The 21,445-nt window shown below is 34.9% G+C and overlaps 1 protein-coding gene across 2 annotated transcripts; it reads right to left on the bottom strand.

Annotated features, from left to right (window-relative positions):
• Positions 1 to 14,510: 14,510 nt before the first annotated feature.
• On the bottom strand, positions 14,511 to 20,261 carry LOC145034728 (cullin-1-like). Of its 2 annotated transcripts, XM_078983230.1 has the most exons (18): positions 20,142 to 20,261; positions 18,641 to 18,809; positions 18,480 to 18,579; positions 17,871 to 18,056; positions 17,733 to 17,780; positions 17,425 to 17,628; positions 17,262 to 17,339; positions 17,087 to 17,176; positions 16,925 to 17,005; positions 16,728 to 16,826; positions 16,537 to 16,623; positions 16,295 to 16,448; positions 16,177 to 16,228; positions 15,985 to 16,105; positions 15,753 to 15,914; positions 15,321 to 15,683; positions 15,078 to 15,245; positions 14,511 to 14,923 (listed from the first exon to the last, which is right to left on the bottom strand). In XM_078983230.1, exons 2-18 carry the CDS (start codon positions 18,775 to 18,777, stop codon positions 14,822 to 14,824), a joined length of 2,232 nt encoding a protein of 743 aa, XP_078839356.1. In that variant the 5' UTR covers positions 18,778 to 18,809; positions 20,142 to 20,261; the 3' UTR covers positions 14,511 to 14,821. The 2 variants fall into 2 exon arrangements, with proteins under 2 accessions (XP_078839356.1, XP_078839357.1); XM_078983231.1 differs by lacking the exons at positions 18,480 to 18,579; positions 18,641 to 18,809; positions 20,142 to 20,261 and adding an exon at positions 18,294 to 18,310.
• Positions 20,262 to 21,445: the final 1,184 nt, after the last annotated feature.

The raw sequence follows: 21,445 nt of genomic DNA, 5'->3' as shown, positions 1-21,445 counted from the left end.
GTGGCTAGCCCTTGGTGCTTGTTTGTGGGCGATAGTTGATGTCGTGTTCGCCCAGTTTGATTGCCCACTTTACTAGTCGACCCAAAGTTTCCGGCTTAAGCAATATTTGTTTGATCATGTAGTTTGTCAAGACCTAGACCTGATGTGAGTGGAAATATCGCCTTAGTCATCTTGCGGAGTAGATGAGCGCGAGCACCAACTTTTCCAGGGCAGGATAGTTGAGTTCAGGACCCTGCAGTGCCCGGCTGACGAAGTAGACTGGCTTCTGCTCTCCTTCTCTTTCTACAACCGGTACCGCTGAGATGGCTTCGGCCGAAGTTGATAGATATATATGTAACGTTTCTCCCGGGATAGGGTTGGCCAATGTGGGCAGCTTGTGCAAGGCTTCTTTGATTTGTTGAAGCGTCGTCTCTGCTACCACTGTCCATTGAAAGTTGCTTTTCTCAATGCATCCTTTAAGTATATGAAAAAGTGGCATGGCCTTGTCAGCTGATTTTGAGATGAAATGGCTAAGTGCGGTGAGCTTTCCATTTAGGCCTTGTGCATCTCTTTGGGTGTTTGGTGGCGGGGTTTCCATGAATTCATCTACTTTGACCAGACTAGGCTGTATTCCTTGCCTAGTCATGTAGTATCCTAGAAATTTCCCTTCTTCTACTCCAAAGGTGCACTTTATCGAGTTTAGTTTCATCTTTACTTTTTCCAACGTCTTGAAGGTTTCTTCGATGTCTTCTAGCACTTTCGTTTCACTTAGGCTTTTGATGAACATGTCATCAACGTATACCTTGATGTTTCTTCTGATCTGCTTGGCGAATATAGAATCGACGAACCGCTGGTATATCGCCCCATTTGTAATTCAAATAGCATATTGGTATAGCAGAAGGCGCCATGGTCTGTGCAGAAGGTTGTCTTCTCCTCATCTTCCTTGCTCATCAGGATTAGTTGGTACCCCTTATATGCGTTCATGAAGCATTTTAGTTTGAAACCCTGTAGCGACTCTACTTTTTGGTTGATCTCTGGTAAAGGATAACAATCTTTGGGGCATGCTTTGTTTAAGTCAGAGTAGTCGATGCACATGCACCATGATCCGTCATGATTTTTTACCATCACGGGATTGGCGATCCAAGTTGGGAAAATTTCCTCTCTCAAAATTCCCGCCTTCGTTAACTAGGATACTTCTACATTGATTGCCCTGTTATGATCCCCTCCCTGGGCTCTCTTCTTTTGCTTAACCTCCTTTGTGCCTGGTTTGATCATCAGCTTGTGCTCTATGACTTTTTTATCTACGCCGACCAAGTCGGTGGGAGTCCATGTGAACACACGTTTGTATTGTTTTAGTAGGCTTATTAGCTCCCCCTGATTCATCTCGGGAGGTTACCACCGATTCTGATTGGTTGATCCAGGTATTCTTCATTAATTACCTCTTTATCGTTTGCCGTCTCGACCCTTGCCTTCTTTGCCTTCTACGCTATTTCTACCGGTTTCATGACCTCGAAGCATTGCAACTCCTTTGGTGGTGTAGCAAGGACTGTGGCCGGTCCTTCAGTGGTATCGAACTTTACGATCCCATGCATTATTGATGGGATCGCCCCGATATTGAGCAGGGTCGTCCTCCCTAGTATGATGTTGTGCTCTGCAGAGTGTCGGATCACCACAAAATTGATCAAGGTCGTCTTCCTTCGTTGTTTGTCATGGATGGTCGGCGTGAGAGGCAGGTGGATTGTGCCTAGGAGCCATATGTTGTGTCCCGTGAAACCCACTAGCCTTCCTGTGGTGGGTCGGAGGTTCTCCTTCCACCTATTAGGGAGGAGGCGGAAACAATGTTCGTAGACTATGTCTGTCGAGCTGCATATATCGATATATACCCTATGAATGGTTACATTCTTTATGGATGCTTGTATTATGAGTGAGTTGTTGCCCTTCCATCCCTTAGGACTGGGGTCTCTTGCTAAGAACGTGAGCCCGTGGGTTGTCATCATGATGCATGTCGGATCACCTTGCTCATCCCGCCTTTCCCTTTTGACATGCACCATGAGTATTCCCTTAGGTTGGGCATGTTCTATTGTTGTGTCCTTGGCATTCTCGACATCGAATTTGGCTCGAAGGCTCCGCGCTATTTCAATGAGGTTCCCCTTTAACTATTTTTCCTCTATTTCATTCTTCAGGACCGCGCAATTAACGGTGTCGTGGGTTTTGCTCTTGTGGTACTCACAGTACCGTCCCTTTGTCGTTTTCGCCGGCCGTGACTTGTCCGTGACTACATAGACGTCTCGCCGGCGGGCTCGCCTGTCAACTCTAGTGAATTGTCTAAAACGTCCCTGCAAGTGCTTCCTTTGTCCGAAGTGCCTACTGCCACCCGACGTTTCTGTACGAGTTGGACTATAGCGCCTTCGTGGGAGATGTCATAGCGTTTAATTATGCCTGCTTCGTTGCCTCTCCTTCCTCTTGCCTCAAGTACCGTTCTACTTTCTCTTTTAACCCGGCTCACATTTGCAGTTTCTTTCCCATGAGTTTTTGGGATAGCAGGCCCGATAAGAGTCCCCATGTGAAGGCCCAGACTATCAGACCTTCGTCGTGACCTGGGACGTCTAGCATGACATTTGTGAACCTCGTGAAATATTCCCTCACTATTTCTCCTTCTTTCTGCTTGCAGCCGATGATTAAGTGGGAGTCGCCTTTGTATTTTCAAAGTTGCATGAAGTTTGTGAGGAACAAGTACTTTAGTCAACCAAAGTTGTATATGCTGCCTGGATAGCGTGTCTTGAACCACATGCTTGCGTTTACACCAAGGGTTGTTGGGAAGTATGTACACCAGAATCGCTCATCCAGCTGAAGTGAGGTCATTTTCCACTCTTAGGTGTCAATGTGGCTATCGGGGTCGGTTTTTCCATTGTAGGTTTTTAAGTTGGGGAGCTTGGTCGTGTTTGGTATCTCGTAGTCTAGCAGTTCTTTAGCGAATGGTGATGTAACACTTCGTGACAGACAGTCTTGATTCGGTATGCTTAGCGGTCCATACATGATGTACTAGTGAAACATGTTGTACAGTTGCGTACCTAGGTTACTGTAGGATGCATGATAGCATGGATTAGGACCATAGAATGTTTGTTGCTGAAATGGAAGCTGAAGCAAATGACTGGAGGTTATGGGTTGAATTTGGGCTTGAAAGTTGTTCGTAGTGGCTTGCTGGAGATGGGCGTTTATGGTAACGACGGGTTTGCCCATCATGGACGACGAAGAGAAGAAAAACGGTGATTGAGCTGCCATACCTTGGGCCAATGGTGGCAGGGAGAGTGTTGGTTGCGTGAATATCAGTGTTTAGAGCAGCGGTTGGGTGCCAACGGCTTGTTTTAATGACAATATTGTCTTAGGGATTAGCGGTTGCCCTTGCATCGTCGGGTTGAAGCATGGTGGCATTTGGGGTATTGTCGGTTGTGTCGGTGTTGGTTGGCCAAATGGAAGTGCTTGGGGTGGTGTGACTAGTGGTATTGTCATCTGAACCGACGTCTGTTGTTTCAAGTTGTTTCGACGTTGAGGTATAAGCGTTCGCCACCGATGGCATGGGCGACGGCTATGGTGGTTGTGTCGAGATGATTGCCATGGAGGCGGTTGTTAGCGGAAAATGTCCTCGTGGTTCTCAACCCACTGGTGGTTCGACCATTATTGTTGAACCTCATTCGTCTAGGACTTCTCTGTTTGTCTCTAAGGGCGGTGGTGTTTCGTCCAACCGCGCCATTGATCGGATCGGACTATCTGAAGCCATGTTGGTTCCGCCAGTGCTGTCATACGCCATTTTTGTCGTTGAACTATGTGCTTTTGGTTCCGTTCTTCGTCACACGTCTGGATGGTGCCAAATGATTACAGAGAAAAAAGACCGACAACCGCGTCCGACCTTGCTCTCGTTCTGGTTAGGTTTCGGCAACGGTTCCTGAGTTGCTCCTGCAAGATTACAGAGAAAAAAGGCCAACAGTCGTTTCCCGGGAAGAGGCTCCCGGAAAGACGCTCTGACGGTCAAGTCAGTAGCGTTTTGTGAGTGTGTATGAGTGTAGCTTGGAGAAGGCGTCTTACCTGACGAGGTCATCAACATTTCCTTTTATACCTAATGCTTCTTGCTTGTCCGTATGAGACAGGATCGCCTGGGCCGATAGGATCTAGGGCGTTGATTGGAGGATCGTGCTCCTCTACCTGTCAGAGCGCTGCCATTGATCCTGCCTGCAACGCCTCGACTCTCAAGTGATAATTTTATGGCTTTAATTTTCATAAATTGTGAGGTCTACTCAACGAGTTGGATGCCCTGACTCGTCGAGTAGAAGCAGATTGGGCCATGTGTTTAATTTACCTACTCACCGAGTCTAGGATAGGACTCGACGAGTAGGAGTTGGATGATGAAACCCTAATTTTCGGGGTTTTACACCCTATTTAAAGGATCATAAGCCTCCTTTATCCCCCTTACAGCCTCTTGAGAATCCAACAAACCTTAATACAAGTGTGTGCTTCATTCTTGTGCGTTTCAAGCTTGGAATGTGGATATTAGTGAGAAGAGCTTGGAGAGCAAGTGGTTGGAAGCAAAGAATGTGTGGGGATCTGAAATCTACCTCAGTTAGCATCTTTTGGAAGGTATCAAGTCGTTACCTTGACCTTATTTCCTTCTATATCTCATTTGGTTAAAGATTAGGGTTTTTATAGCATATTATGAAGCTATTCTTGGGTATGATCTAAGATCTGAAGTTATAACTTCAGATCTGAACTCTCTTTGGTCTCTAAGTCCAAAAAGCTTTCAACTTTAACATGTATGGACCTCTCCTTAAGTGTAAAACTCCATTACAAGCTTGGTTTTGATATTATAAGACTTTAAAGCCTTGGATGCACGTAATGTTTGCAACTTTACGTGATAAACATGCCTTGGGAAGATGGATATGCAATATGGAACCTTAAAATGGCTTAAAAATCATCTGAATGGGTAATGAACTGAAGGGACTCGGTGAGTTGCATGGTCAACTCCGCGATTCCAATGAAAATTGTCGTGCAAGGACTTTTGCATGGACTCGGCGAGTCAGTGGGGTGACTCGGCGAATCAACTTGGGTTTTCCAGACATTTGGACGCGGTTGGACTCGGCGAGTTGTAGGGAAACTCGACGAGTCAGTGGGGGGTTTTCCATGACTACTCGAGTTCTGGAAGGACTTGACGAGTCAGTGACTGCACTCGACGAGTCGGGTCAACATGGATTGTTGACCTTGATCGTTGACTTTGACTTTGACCAAGTGTTGACTATTTGACTTATGGGGCATTTTGGGAAATTGGAAATTTTTAAGTATGGTTCTATGGTGAATATAAGTGGTGGAGTTTGTGGTGGTGATCCGAGAGTTTGAGCTTATCTTTCGAGTCGACAGTTGCGAGGTGAGTTATCCTCATTGTACTCAAGGGTCTAAGGCACCAAGGTCGGCCCTTTTCGGATTGTTATCCTGATATGTTATATGATGTTATGATATGTTCGATCGGTATCCTGGTAGATAGGATGGTATATGTTGTTATGATCCGTTAGATCTATATCCTGGTATATGGGATGTTATATATTGTTATGATCCGTTAGATGAGTTCCTGGTAGATAGGATGTTGTATGTTGATATGATCTGTTAGATCAATATCTTGGTAAATAGGATGTTTTTATGTTGTTATGATCTGTTAGATCGGTTTGTCTGTCTATAGACTATTATGTAATTACCTGTTATATGAGCACATGATTGATTGGTAGTTGGGGTATTCCATCCCAATGGTTTATTGGACCCATAGTGTCTGTGATATATGTATTGTGTGTTGGCATTCCAACCCGATGGTTGTGGGCCTGGGGTATTCCAACTCGATGGTTGATTGGACCTATAGAATGTTGGTATTCCAACCCGATGGTTGTGGGCCTGGGGTATTCCAACCTGATGGTTGATTGGACCCATAGTATGTTGGCATTACAACCTGATGGTTGAGGGCCTAGGGTATTCCATCCCGATGGATGATTGGACCCATAGTGTCTGTTATATATGTATTGTGTGTGGGCATTCCAACCTAATGGTTGTGGGCAAGAGTATTCCATCCTGAGGATGATTGGACTCGTAGTATGTTGGCATTCCAACCCGATGGTTGAGGGCCTAGGGTATTCCATCCTGATGGATGATTAGACCCATAGTATGCAGTTTGTCATTATATGTGTATTGTTGTGTGTATAGGTATTTTGGGGGTAACCCACTAAGCTTCTGCGCTTACAGTTTCAGTTTATTATTTCAGGTTCAGCAGATGGCCGCGGGAGGCGGAAGCGTAACTATACACTTCCTCGATTGATGATTATGATTTCTGGGAACTATGGTGTTTAAACTATTTTGAAAACAGACTGTAATGGCTGAATGATTTTAAATGATTTAAAAAGTTTTAAATTAGCTCGAATTTTATAGATGTTACACTGCCAGTAATGCTCTGATCCCTTTCCTTGTCGTCTAACTGTATCTTTTGTCATGGAGCTAAGGGAGCCCTTGCCAGCCGCGAGCCTCTTGCGAGGATACCTTTGGCGGGCGCTTATCCTTTTTCTAGAACGTCCTGCCCTTAGCGGCACTGGCAAGCGCTAAGCCCGCTGGGTCTGGTCTGTCGAGTGCGCCAGCCTCATGAATTGGATGCGTCTCTTTTGTGCTCGCTAGGGCTCGTTATCAACAACAATAGTTAAAAGTAACATTATATATAAAAATTATATTTTTACTTTCAAAAACGATGTTTGATATTTTAAATAATTACAATGATAAAAATTAAAATCTTAAACAAATAAACTTTTTAAAATTAATCAATCATAACAACAACTATAAATATCATTATTATATTTAATTTTATTCATGAGTAACCCGCAGGTAGATATCATATATTATAATAATGTAAACATTTTAAAAAATGTTTACATTATTATATTATTCAAAATGAACAATGTTTATAACAATTTATTATAAGATTTATTATATAAGAGTTAAGAATAACGTCATTGATATATTTAGAAAACATATATTTGTAAAGATTTCAAATATATTGTTGTATTATGCGCAACGTGCGGATATTCGTTTAATATACTTATAAAAGAAGCATATTTTCAAGCATCACATCTATTTGAAATTTTCATGACTTTACAATTTTTGCTAGTAATGATTATAAATTTGTTAATAATCTTAAATAAGTTAAAAACCTAAGTTTTAATCTAAAATTAACTAAACTTGAATATTATTTCTATTTATGAAATTATGTCTTTACTTTTTAATATATTATATACAACTTATTATTTTCGATATTTTTTTTAATGAGAATCATTGTCATTTTAAAGTTACTGGTTTAAATAGTATAAAATACTTAAGTTATTAATTTAAATATAACGTTAAAAAGTTTATTTAAATCGAAAATTTAATTAAACTTAAAATAAAATCCATAGATTATTTTATAAATAATTAAAAAATATAATTTGTAGTTTTGAATGTAAAACCTAAATTTTAACCCCAAATAAATAAAAAATTCTAAAAATGTTTTATAATCATTAAGAATTTCTAAATAAGTTGGTTAAAAATAATTTACAACAATAGTCTTTAAAAAGAAAAAAAAAATGTTTGATGTTTTTAAATAATTACAATGATAGAAATTAAAATATTAAATAGAAAATTTAAAAAAAAAAATAATTAATCATAACAACAATTATAAATAATATTAAACCAAATATTACTTTTAATTTTATTTATGAGTAAGCTGCGGGTAGAACTCATTAAGACGGTGAATATTATATAGTTTTTATAGGTGTCTTGCATTGTAACATCATTCAAAATAATCAATGATTAATAACAACTTAGTATAAGAATTATTATATCAAAATTAACAACAAACTCATTGTTATAATTAACAAAAAAAATATATATTTATAAATATAAATATTTCAACTATATACTTATATTCTGCGCAACGCGCAGGTATTCGTCTAGTATATATATATAACGTCATCAAAGAGGGAACGAGAAGAGTTAGGGATTTGTATACCCAGCCCCAACTCTTCCTCGGTTTTAGCCTAACAAGGATCTTAGACCCTATACACGGTACCCATTTTTACAGGGAATACCCTGTCCCCGATTCGGGTGTGTTAACTGCGTTCCCCATCGGGTCGGGTGAAACTTCTAGGCCTAGGTGTGAAGCTAAGTAAACTGGTTCAACCTAATAAGTTAGGGTAAGTGAGCATGATAAAGGTGGGTAAAGATGACATAGTTGATAGTGTGAAATATTCATTCAGATTTTCCAATTTTTGGGGACTTGAAATATAGATGTGAATTTTATTTGAATAAAAATACTATGAAAAATATATGATGATAATTTTTATTTACTGGAAATATTAGATGTCAAGATCAAAATGATTTTTAGTATAAACACAAAAGAGGAGACATTTGTTAAACACTTAAACACATCACATATATATATATATATATATATATATATATATATATATATATATATATATATATATATATAGAGAGAGAGAGAGAGAGAGTAAATGGTGCACCTAAAAAAAATGCAAGAATGATATATGAAAATAACATATAATATTTAAAACCATTATAAATTTGTAATGATAACTCCACACATTTGAATGTAGAATTTCAATAGGAAACGACATAGACATAATAGAAAATTTATGTGGAAGACTGGCATGTTTTCCTAACTAACAAGTTGGATATATAATGCTAAATTTCTATATTGGTATAAGGAATTAAATGGCACGAAACTAATTGTTGCAACACATGGTGACCAAGATAACAAATAAGGTGATTCCAAAGAGATTATCTTAATGAGATAAAATCTCGTGGAGTGGGAGAAATGACGAAATAAAGATCTCTAGAGTTAGCACATCGAAGTATTGTTTGGTGAGTTTAAAAATCCATAAAAAAGCAAATTTCTCAAATTCAATGGGCTATTTATTTTCTTTAGGAAAAAACGAACTTGAATGAGATTTTTTAACAATTTGTTGGGTAATAATTTCACTATTTAGGTGAAGGGTAATGCATAGATGAGATACAGTAATCTGGTGTTGCCAATTTTAGTTGCATGAATCTTAGATCTATCACCAACTAATACATAAATAAGCATATATTACAATTGGATTTGAGAATACCTTAATCATTGTGGAGGTGAGACATTGCACCTAAATTCATGTACCATGTCACACTGCTAGGATTATGTAGTGACATGGCATTAAAATATATGTTAAAGAGATTACTTGATGTCGAATTAGATCCAAAGTAAAGTTGGGTTGGATTGGTTTGATGGATGTATGAACTGATCATGAGGTTGAGGCCCGTTGTTATTTAAGTATGAATGAATTGAGTTGTGGGCAAGGATTTTTAGTCATTGTTGGGATAATTGGTTATAAAGCATGGGTTGTTTGCTCATCGATGTTGGTAGAAGGATTGATTAAGCATGGGTTGTTGGCTCATCGATGTTGGTACATGGATTATTGATGCGGGTTAGACCTAAGAGTGACATATTCATATGGGGTAGTCCCATGACATTTACTCATACTCTTATCTATAAATAGATTTTGATGATGTCTACAAGGGTAGCGTTGTGGTTAACATAAAATTTCCATTATTCAAAGATCATTTGCCACCTTGATTATTTGGAGTGTCACCCGAGCAATTGTTTCCATCGCAAGATACATGATCATGTCCAAACTATTTGATGATCAATGTATAATTATGGAAGAAGAATTGTTATATTGTGAAGCTTGAAAAGAACAAAACTGATTTATTAATTTCTCTTTGAGAATGAGAAAAAACCAAGTCTCTAAAAAGGTGGGATGCGACGAGCTATGACGGATAAGGATATCAACATAATCTAATATCAAAGATAGATCTTAATGGTATATGTAATAAGGTTTTCTCAAGAACAGGCATCTCGATTTATTGAGCATGTAAACAATCCTTTAGATCCCCATGCAATAATCCATGATGGAGCAGTCACTAATAGTGATGTTTTGCAGTTTAATATCCAATTGGATAACCTTGGTGTAACATCTTGTTCCGAGAACTTTCTTATACCGGGAACATGGGTAATAAACTGATCAAGTAAAGGCATTGGGCTTCAAGGGAATAGAGTTTACACCTTATTGGGTGATGATAGTGTTGGATAAGTGATTAAAGCCTTGGTTTGTGTGTTGGAGTCAAAAGGTAAAATGGGAAAAGTGATGTTTCAGACTTCTTTTATGAATTAAGGATTTTATTTTGATGTGTTTTAAGTCAAAATTAATTAGATATGGTTGTGGGGCTTGTCAATACCTTTACGTGCATATAAAGAAATTCGAAAACGGAGTTGAAACGAAGAAGTTATGATTGTTTGAAGTTTGAGTGAAATTAGGTGAAAACCCGTTTCACGAGGTGAGAAGTCATTCTCACGACATGAGAGCCCTCACGATGTGAGAATATATTCTCACGACATGAGAACTGTGCAGCCCAAATCTCACAAAATTTTTAGGGTTTTCAAGGTATTTAAAAGTAAGGATTTATGTTTTAGGGTATTTTCTTACCCTCCATCATATCTAGAAACTCTTGGGAGAAACCCTAGCCTCTATTTTCAAGATTTGAGCCTCCCCTATCCCCTCTCATCCATTTTTGGAGTTTTTAGAGCAATGTTTTCATGCAAGATTGATCCTTGAACCTTGGAAATGGAAGATCTCATCTTTCATCTACCTTCTAGAGCTTTGTAAGTTATAAAGTTCTTAGCTTTATTGCATTTTATCTTTGGATCCAAGTGTATTTGGTGTTTTGGTCCATTTTAATGAGTTTTGAATGAGATTTAGGAATAAAGTTTTCAACTTTATTACTCTCCAAGGTCCTAAGAACATTGTATGTTTCAAATCTGGACTCCAACACCTTTTCATCAGTTTAGAATGTTTTCTCGGACCTCGTAGACTAGGAAAGTTTTGATCTTTTTATTTCCCTTTTAGCCATGCAATTTATTTTTGTCATTTAGGCCATTTTGGTGCATTAGAGTTTAGATATTTAAAGCTTGATACATTATTATGGATAAAGTTGGAAACTTTATCCATCTAAACATCATGTTGATTCCGATCTGAAGGTTGGAGACTTAGACTTAATGGATTTAGTTTAGAAAGATGCATTCTTGGTCCCTTTAAGACTTAAATACTAGATCTTGGTTGTTTGGACCATCCTAATGGATAAAGTTGGAAACTTTATCCACTATGAAGATATTTAAGAACTAGATATGAGGTTTTGGGCCTTGGTCTGAAGAGATTAAGCACTTAATGAAGATTCTATCCTTCTGATTATAAGTTACGACGTGGCATAGGATGTGTTACAATGTGACGGTGTCCAGTCGCAATTTTTTTGTCATTTCATTCTCACGACGTGACCAAGGAATGGTCACGACGTGACGTTGACTTTGACTAAGCTGACCGTTGACTTTTTCACCAGTTTGACTTTAGTTGGCTAGAATTGAGTATTTGACTAAGGATTGGTCTCAGTTTGGTTTTAAGAAGTTTTGGTTCATTGTATAGACGCTGAGGTAGCTGATCGACTTCTGTTGAGTAATTCAGGTGAGTTTGCTCACTATATTGTAGGACACTAGGGTTGTATGTGCATGTTGTCTTTGTGACTCTTGTTGTATGTTTGTATGCTTGTTTTCTATATGTATGTGGGGTGAAATAAACCCGATGGTGAAATAGACCTGTACGGTTGAAAAATATCGACTGAGTTGAAATAGACTCGGGGGTGAAATAGACCTGGTATAGTCTTGAGCTGACATTTGAGTTGAAATAGACTCGAGGGTGAAATAGGCCCGGGGGTAAAATAGACCAAGTACAACCTTGAGTTGACATTTGAGTTGAAATAGTCTCGAGGGTGAAATAAGAACTGATACAACTTTGAGCTAACGTATATGTATGGTATGCAGTAAATTGGGGAACTCGCTAAGCTTTGTGCTTACGGTTTAAGTTTAAAATGTTTTCAGGTACTTCTAGTTTCAAAAGGAATGGTCGGCTTGATCGCACTACATCCCCTAGAGAATTGTTCTGCATTGACTGTTTATGATTTTACTATATGTTTGAGAATAGTTTGACTCTGATCGTCTTTGGAATAATGAATGAATGGTTTTGATTTATTTAAAATAAAAAAATTTACTTGGTATTTTTGGGACGTTACACTTGACATTTTATTGTATTAAAAGAGGGTTTCAAGGGTTTCCCATCTTTTTAGACATGTAAATTATTCTTTAAAATTATCTATAACAAAAATTGCAAAATTGTTACATAGATCCACATTTCACAGTAGAATAGATATGGTTTCATACGGTATAATCACATTTAGTAGAAGATTTTCCATTGGTAATCGATATGGTTTCATCCGATATAATCACATTTAGTAGAAGACTTTTCATTGGTAATCCACGACACCAAAGCTCATGCAGTGTGTTTGAAATAAAACCCACAAGGTTCATAACTCAAACAATCTAGGTTAAGACTGAGTAGTATGTAAAACTTTACATTTGTGATGCTATAATGATTTCCAATATTGGAGGTGCCTATCATAATCGGAGATCAAGAGCTAGGGTTAGAGAAGGAAGTTGTCGAAACAGAAGGAGAAAGTGATAGTGAATGTTGAGATTTAAAGAGAGTACTACACTCCGATTTCATATAAGATACTATTTACTTGTGAATAAACTTATCTCTGTGATCTCAATAAATAGGCAAATGCATGAATCGTAAAATGGTTTAGTAATGACTACTTGAGGGTTAAACATCATCGTATGCTTCAACTTGAAGAAGACTCATAGTTCTAAATCATTGATTATAAAAGAGTTATACATAAATGAACTAAATGAGCTATACAATGTATATAAAATTGTAACAATTTAAGGTTTATCAACATCAAATAATAAATATGTTTCTTTTATGAATCAATTTACTAAACTCTTCATAACTAATATTTCCTTTTTTTAAAAATATAAATACATATCAAGATAGTTTTTTTATGTGATTTATACAAATTTTAAACAAAACAATGTCAAATGCATCAATTATCATATGATCGTTATGAGAAATTAAATATCCTCGTACATTTTATTCTTACTTATCCTTCTATCATATTAAATATTAACATGCGTCACATTTAATGACGCATTTAATGAAATTAATAATAATTTAATCCACTTATCACCATTTAATATGGATGGGAAGATAGTAGAAAAAAAACATATGAGAATATTTAATTTCTCGATGGTTATTAACGAGCAAAAGATTGAATTTGGTGAAAAAAAAGTATTGTTTTATGATATGATATGCCACAAGAAAATTTGTTATATTAGTTTCAAAGTCAAATATTTATAATATGGTGTATTAGTATATGTCGATATGATATATATATATATATATATATATATATATATATATATATATATATATATATATATATATATATATATATATATATATATATATATTTTAAATTATGATATAGTTATATTTAAAACAAATGGTACTTGATTTTATAATGAAGAGATTTTCTAATATGTGCTCTAAGGGCACATATAAGAAGTATTAATTATGAAAAATATTACCATAATTAAATTCAAAATACATTTATTATGGAAATTATTAATGCACTTCACATTTAATTATGGTAATATTTCTTATAATTAATGTATTTTATAATTAATTATGATAATATATATCATCAATTAATGCTTCTTATATGTGCCATTAGGACACATATTAGAAAATCTGTATAATAAAATATCACGTACAAAGATCCGATGACCCAATCATATGTTGCACTAGGATTGGATTGGATTGAAAAACACAAATGGTATAACATGAGCTTAACCCATTTACCTAAAAATGTTGGATTGTATTAAAAATCTCAAACATGTTTCATTAAATACATTAAGACCGAAATTGTTTAATTAAACATACCAATCCGATTTATTGTCCTCCGTACCAGAGAGATAGACCTAATTAACAAAAGGTACAAACTTCACAATTTCTAGACATTATTGTCGTGATAGAAATACACCATGGGTCCACTATTATGATGATGGCTCGTCGGACACTCAACCAATTACCATCCACATATATATACCATAGTTAGATTAGATTGTGTTTAACGTATATAATAAGCTTATATACTAGTTTTTTTTTTAGATTATTACAATTTACTGTTTGGTAAAACTATTAAAATGGGTTATAATAAATTATAACTTATAAGTTAACTTTTTTATGAGTACCCGAAAGTTAAGGTGCTTAATTCACATAAAAGGTCCATGGTTCAAACTATTGCATGCACAAACAAAGGGATAAAACATGTGATAATTATAAACTATCCTTAGATGGTTTCTTGAAATTGGGCTTTAACGTTTAATCATTCAAGCAAAGCACTTTTGGTTTTGAACGTGGTACAATTTGATTTTTCAAAGTGGATTAAATGAGAACCGAATATGAAGATCACAATCATCACATCAAGGCTCAAGGCTCAAGGCTCAAGCATTTATTGATTTGAAAATTCCATCAATTCTTTGTCTACCAAAACCATAACCGACGAAAAAATTCAACCGACAAAAAGTCTTGTCACTTGGCATACATAAATACCCTTATATTATATAATATACACCAACACAACCTTTAAATCTAAATATTTTCATATATTGCATGTCAAACATATATATATATATATATATATATATATATATATATATATATATATATATATATATATAGGTCAAACATCTTAAAATTTTCCTCAACAAAGGAGACATTATATGCAATCATGCGAGGTACCTGAACAAATTTGGGTTATCTTTGTCTCTTTCAAGATAATCCCGAGTAATCAGATCTTCAATCCTCTTCTTTATTGCTTTTACATCAGGCTACACAAACATTCACAAAATTCAATTTAGATTTTTTTTTAATAAAAAATACATATATATATATATATATATATATATATATATATATATATATATATATATATATATATATATATATATATATATATATATAATTTGTGTTTAAACTTTTTACCTTAAACATGCGTCCCAACTGTTCAACACACTCCATAACCAACTGCTGATAACCCAAAACTTTTCTACTCTTCATAATCCGAACAATCGATGCATCAATTGCATACCTTCTATCTTTATCAACATCCTCAATCACCTTCTTCTTTTCATCCATTGGAGGCAAAGGGATCTACATATTTATTTATTTAAACAAAAAAACGAATTAAAAAATTGGGTATTTGGGTATTATTAATGTATCCATTACCTTGATCCTCCTCATTTTATCTGTAAACTTTGAATTGAACTCAAAGTAATCATTTGGAGATATTGTTTTTGTATTTGGTTCCTTTGTAAGAATCTTGTACTTTGCACAAGAGAGGGAATGAAGAAGCCTGATGACATCATCATCTGATAAGTTTAACTGTGTCTTGATTTCTTGATAACTTAATCGGTCTGATAAATTGAATAGAAGTAGAGCAGATGCTTGATAAGTTGTCACAATTAACTCCACAGTTTTTGAATCAAATTTTCCATTGATGTTGCATGTACCCAATGAATACACCCACGTAAGCTTCCTATGTTTTGTTTTTGTCTCGTAATATTCTTTAAATACTTCAACACACTTAACCTAAATTAAATAAATACAATTAGATATCACAAAAAACGGTGTTTTTAACTTATATATAAAAAAAATTACCATCTCTATTGGGAGATTGAGATCAAAAGACTTGTAACTTGGCCAAAAACCAGTAGTCAATACAGTTACAGTCAAGTCAATCCCAGGGTTCACATTTGTGTTATGTCCTAAATACTCTTCAAAATGGGATTGGTTTTCTTTTGCTAATGTTAAATCTGTTACCTGAAAAAAAATATATGAAATATATAATATAATATAATATATATAAAAAGAATATGAATTTGACAATTACCATTCCCTCCATTTTTGAAGTAAACTGACCACCACACTGCTGTTTCAGCTTTGTGAGGATACTCCTTTCATGTTCATCATTGGCACTTTTGTCAAACAACAGCCTTCGAGCAAGTTTTTTCCTAAAATTACAATCATAATAAAATAAATAAATGCAAAAACTGTTTATATGTGAAATAAGTGATTTATTCACCTATAGAATTCAGCAAAGAGATCTTTATCGCTGATGTAAGCAAGCAGTTTAACTACCTGTAAATGTAAATGAATATTAAATAATTTTCAGACATAAGTTTCTGGAGTTATATAGGAACATGCCTTCTCAAGTGTGTCTTCAATGGCTTCATCGCTTAATTTCTCACTTCCACCTTTTTTAAGAATATTATCACAAAATGTGGCGAGTAATTCTGCACTTGAACTTCCGGAAACGCCCTTGTTGCAGAATATTTCGAATGCTTCTTTAAGCGCCTAGAGGGTAAATAAGCATAATATAAGGAATAAAATAGTAGATAAGAAGTTATAATTCAGTGAAATTAATAATGCAAATATACAAAACCTTATGAAATAGGGTGTGGTTCATAAAACAGTCATTTACATAAGCCATGTACTTGTCATGCAGCTCAATCACTTTTCTCACAAAAACCTGGAAACCAGACCACAAGCAATTGTATTATTATTATTATTATTATTAAAAACTTAATTTTCTTTTTAAAAAATTGTGAAAGTTCAAAATTTTAAAAAATTTACCTGTTCCTGCAAGCCAACCACATCTCTCTTTTCTGCCTTCTTATTACTTGCAGCATCTTCTGCCTGTTTCACCAAGGCTGTGCCTTCAGCAGCAACATGCTACATTATGTCAAAAAGAAAGTGAAAACAGATGATAAAATATACAGATAAATGCATTTTACTTTAGAAAAATAAAATCCAACTCCAGAATTACAAACCTGTTTAAATATACTAGAGACAGGATCCAATCCATGGGGTATTTTGGAAAATAGTCTATACATTCTTGACAAATCATCAACCTGCAAGTGAAGGGTAGAAAGGGAAGAAACAAATGTAGTACAGGGACCAAAAGTGTAATTTAGTACAATACAACAGCATACCTTGTCATCCCTAAGTAAAGCATGACAACCAGAGTGTTCCTTTTCAAGCAATTGGGTTGCATACATGGATAGCAACTCATTTTGAACTTTCTAAACACAAATGTCAATAACAGTAAGTATAAAAAATAAAGTCACCATTTTTTTCTTTTCAAATTTAAATAGTGAAAAAGCAAACCTCAAGAAGCTTTGTTTCACTGCTAAAATGAAGATAGTGAGAAACTCTATCTTTCTCCCTTTTTAAGCACTCCTCTGCCTGATATTCCAAAAAGGGTGATTATAATTTATAAGAAGAATTGAAAAGATGAAAATTTCAAAACCAAATAGGTGTAGAAATTTACTTTGAGCATATAATCTGGACAAGAATCTTCTAGAATCCAGCTTGAAGCTTTGCGTGAATAATATGCTGATGTATCTTTAAGCATGAATGCTTCAAAGTCATTCTCATAATATTCCATATCCCCCATTCCTATTTCAACAAATATATCCAACACATTCTTTAATAAACCTCGGTCAATCTGCTCTCCTTCACGCTCTTGATCAATCTGGTGTTTGAACAAATAATTAGTCATTGACTTATTTCTACAGAAAAAAAAATAAATAAATAATAATAAGATAACCACATTTGTAAGAGAAAAAAATAACATACCAGAGATATTACAGCATCCCTCACTTTCCCATGCAACTCTTGATATACCTAGCAAAAGTTATTAAAGAAATACATATTTACAATTAGTTAATGTTTAAAAAAACATTTTTTTTGTATGATTTATAGATGAAGAAGTACCAGATCACGAAAACAGGTAAGCCCAACTTCTTTTAGAGCAGGAAGAGATCTTCGGGTGATGAAATATCGATCAAGATAATGGAAGAATCTAGAAAGCCATCGAACCATGACTTTATGATTTGACCATCTTCTAACAAGCTCTCTGAGCATGAATTCACCATGTTTCTCTCTCAAAGAAGGTAAAACCTGAAGCAGAGACATTGGATTTAGAACTCAGATCCAACCAAAACTAAAACACATATGATTTTTCACAACTTTTCTAAGAAAAGTTTACATCTATTGTGTTTCTTTATTTATTACTAAGGATAGATAACCAACTACAGTCTACAACTTTATACTTTCCTCTTATAAACTTTCATCTAGTAAAGATCAATTTCAGCTAATCATATGAATGACATTCAAGATGTGTTTTTCATCACTTACACAATAAATTCAATTTTCTATCAAGTACATAAAGTAAGCCTTTTTTTTATGAGGAAATGAAATGAAATTGTATATATAGTATATCAATAGTTACTTTTGGTGATTTAAAATGTATTCAAAAGCATTTACATGTAAAGTATTCAAAAGCATAAAAAAAAAAAAAAAAAAAGATGTGACTTGCTCTACCGTTGAAGTAATGTACTCTTCAAAAGACTCGCGATATTTTTCATACAGCTGTTGAGAGTAATCATGTGGTGGTTTTTGTGTGCACATGTTGTAGATTGTTCTAGAAGAAAGTTAAGGACTTTTATAAATATAGCATCAAATAATATATGAAATAAGGATACGTATAGAGCATCATATAGTCCTCTGAGCTGAAATGTTGCTCAGTTGGACCATCTAAGATATTCTTCAACTTTGTTATGCCTTTCTGCATGAAATCCCATCCTTGTTCTAAGTCTATTGTTTTTCGTTCATTATTCATTTTGATATGCAAAGTAGCATCAATTCACAGCTCTGAAACAGAAATATTATCATCAATAGTTTGCATATAGAATACAAATACATATGCATAGAGTACAAGTAAATATACTACACACTATCTTTAATGACAAAAAACATTAGGGATGTAAAGGAGAATGAAAAGTGGATGGAAAAAAGAGGCTGCACATGGTTAACTTTCTTGAAAAGTTTTAGCTGATAAGGATAAGGCAAGTTAAAACTAAGAAGGATCTAGTAATCTATTAGGTCATTGATGACAATAAACATATGCTCATTTCACATGTTTCTTGTTATGTTTTCATGATAAGCATGTTAAAAGTATGTCTAGGAAATAAATTAAAGTTGAGAGTCTTTGTTGAACTTATGGAGGGTTAGTAATGCCATTTGGCCCAAAGAATGATGAGTAACATACCAAGACACAATTACTAATATTCTTCAATACATGAAGGTTGACTTTAAGCATACAAAAAAAAGTCCATTCTTTTCAAGTTCTTATATACATATGTCCAACTTTTACTCAAAAGAATATCACTTGATAATCATCATCAATCATCCAAATTGTGCAGCATTCAACAATGAATGCAACATATTTTTTGAGTTTCAAATCTACTAATTTGTCCATTAACAATAATTACAAGGTATTGGTGAGTGGCCCACAAGTTTTTTTTTCCATTGTTAAATTATTATTAATGGGTAATTTAGGTACTTGATCATTATTCAAAAACTTTTATGACCCACGCTACAAATTGAAGAAACAGGGAACTAAAGAAAAATGATTCGGATAACTTGAATCAATTATGTCAAGAATGGACTTTGTTAGCATTCTGGTTCTTTGACAGTGGTCAACATTCAACTAAAAGGAATGAACCCAAATATCCAAAATCTAACTGAAGTTCCATAGAATTAGTCAACAAGGGCATATTGCATTGCAAAACTAAAACAATCCTCAATGTCGTTCCTACCAAGGATCGATACAAAACCCTGATAACAGAATTTAAACTAAAATAGAAACAAAATTCAGGCATAAACCTTAGCAAACGACAAACAGGAAATCCAAGAGGCAAGATCGTCCATAAACAATTAAGTAATTAACAGTTTCAGCTCTAAATTCCGAATATGTGAACATAAGCAGCAGTTCATCACATTACATGTCGACAACAACAAGGATTATAATTGAACATAGAAAATCGTCATATGAATATGATCCGGAAACTCTGATCATGATTGTGTGGGGCATTTTCGTAAAATGCAAAAACAATACAACGAAGATACATGGAATATTATAGATTAATAGGTAAGAGATGATTCATAAATGAAAAAGGCATAACTGAGAAGTGTGATATGTACCTAATAAGTTCCTGAAATCGAAGGATGGGGTTTCGAGAGATAGAGAGAGATGCCCCTCTTTCTCTCTCCGTCTGCTCTGTTTTCTCTCGAAGCCGATGAGCAGATCGTTAATTATTTTTAAATTTCATTTATTTTTATAAGAAACAAAAGAACAAAAATAAGAAGAGAAAATTATAAATTTAGACATTTTTTTAATTTATTTATAAAAAATATCCAAAAAAACCCAACGTCCCAAAAATAACCATCAATATTTCAGATGGATTAGAGTCATCTGCAATTTTGATGCGAACATACAAATGTTCAAAGCGTGTTTGTGCATTACGTGTTGTACGTAGATGGACAGTGTTCATCTGCGACCACCTACGATTTAAGCTTTTTCAGAATATAAATTCATACTTTTTTTTAAAACCCTCATTTTTGTTGATTTTTCTTTAGGAAAACTTTCCCAAGCCTTGAGAAAGTTAGGTTTCACAAATCAAGTTTTAATTATACAAAAAACATATTATAAAAGTTACTTATACAACATGAAGATGCATCAGAAATCGTTTTCATACCATAAATCATATTTATACAAATGTCTAACATATTTATTTTATTCCAAGTCTCATAAAGATCATCGAATGTGAAGTCCCACAAATAACTACCTCATGGATTCATCAAACCTATAATTTTCATAATCATAATTAAAAAAAAAAAAAGCAACAACAACAACAACATTACCACCGCAAAAATCGCAGATGAAGTGAGAGAAAATCACAAATGAACTCACTTCACTTCATATACGAATCGTGTGTGGAAGGGAGATATATTTATACCCGAAAAAAGCAAAAAAAAATGAAATTAACTACAAACGTACAAGTCAACAATGCATGATCATCCTTTACGATGTTGTACCTTCGCAGAGCAACACTTAAAATCACAGATGGCTCTAATCCATCAGCGATTGTGATGACTATTTTTGTAATGGTGGATTTTTTTGGCTATTTTTTACAAAGAGATTAAGGAAAATTGTTAAATTTGTAATTTTCTATAAGACTTTCTATTATACAGTTAATTTTTTCTTTTAGAAAATTAACTAATCTAACCATATTTTAGAATCTTCTATAATATGTAACATCTCGGAATATCAAGAGTAGAGTTAAAGGGCTAAAAGTGAAAATGTATAAGGGCAACTCGGCGAGTCCATGGGTGGACTCGGCGAGTAGGGTCGCGACTCAGGTCGCGTGTTAAGTGGCCAACTCGGCAAGTCCAAAGTTGGACTCGGCGAGTAGGCGTTGTGCGAGGAAAACCCTAAATTCGGGGGA

This window comes from Lactuca saligna, chromosome 3 (genome assembly GCF_052625555.1).
Source record: "Lactuca saligna cultivar CGN05327 chromosome 3, ASM5262555v1, whole genome shotgun sequence".
NCBI classification, from domain to species: domain Eukaryota; kingdom Viridiplantae; phylum Streptophyta; class Magnoliopsida; order Asterales; family Asteraceae; genus Lactuca; species Lactuca saligna.
This window is presented reverse-complemented; position numbering and strand designations above follow the sequence as displayed.

Bases quoted from the DNA above. Each gene is read 5' to 3' on its own strand.
- LOC145034728 (XM_078983230.1), bottom strand. From the start codon at position 18,777: ATGAATAATGAACGAAAAACAATAGACTTAGAACAAGGATGGGATTTC. The intron at 16,106-16,176 runs GTGAATAAATCA...TTGTAATTTTAG, and splicing joins CTCTTTGCTGAATTCTATAG to GAAAAAACTTGCTCGAAGGC. The intron at 15,684-15,752 runs GTAATTTTTTTT...TATTTAATTTAG, and splicing joins TCAATCTCCCAATAGAGATG to GTTAAGTGTGTTGAAGTATT.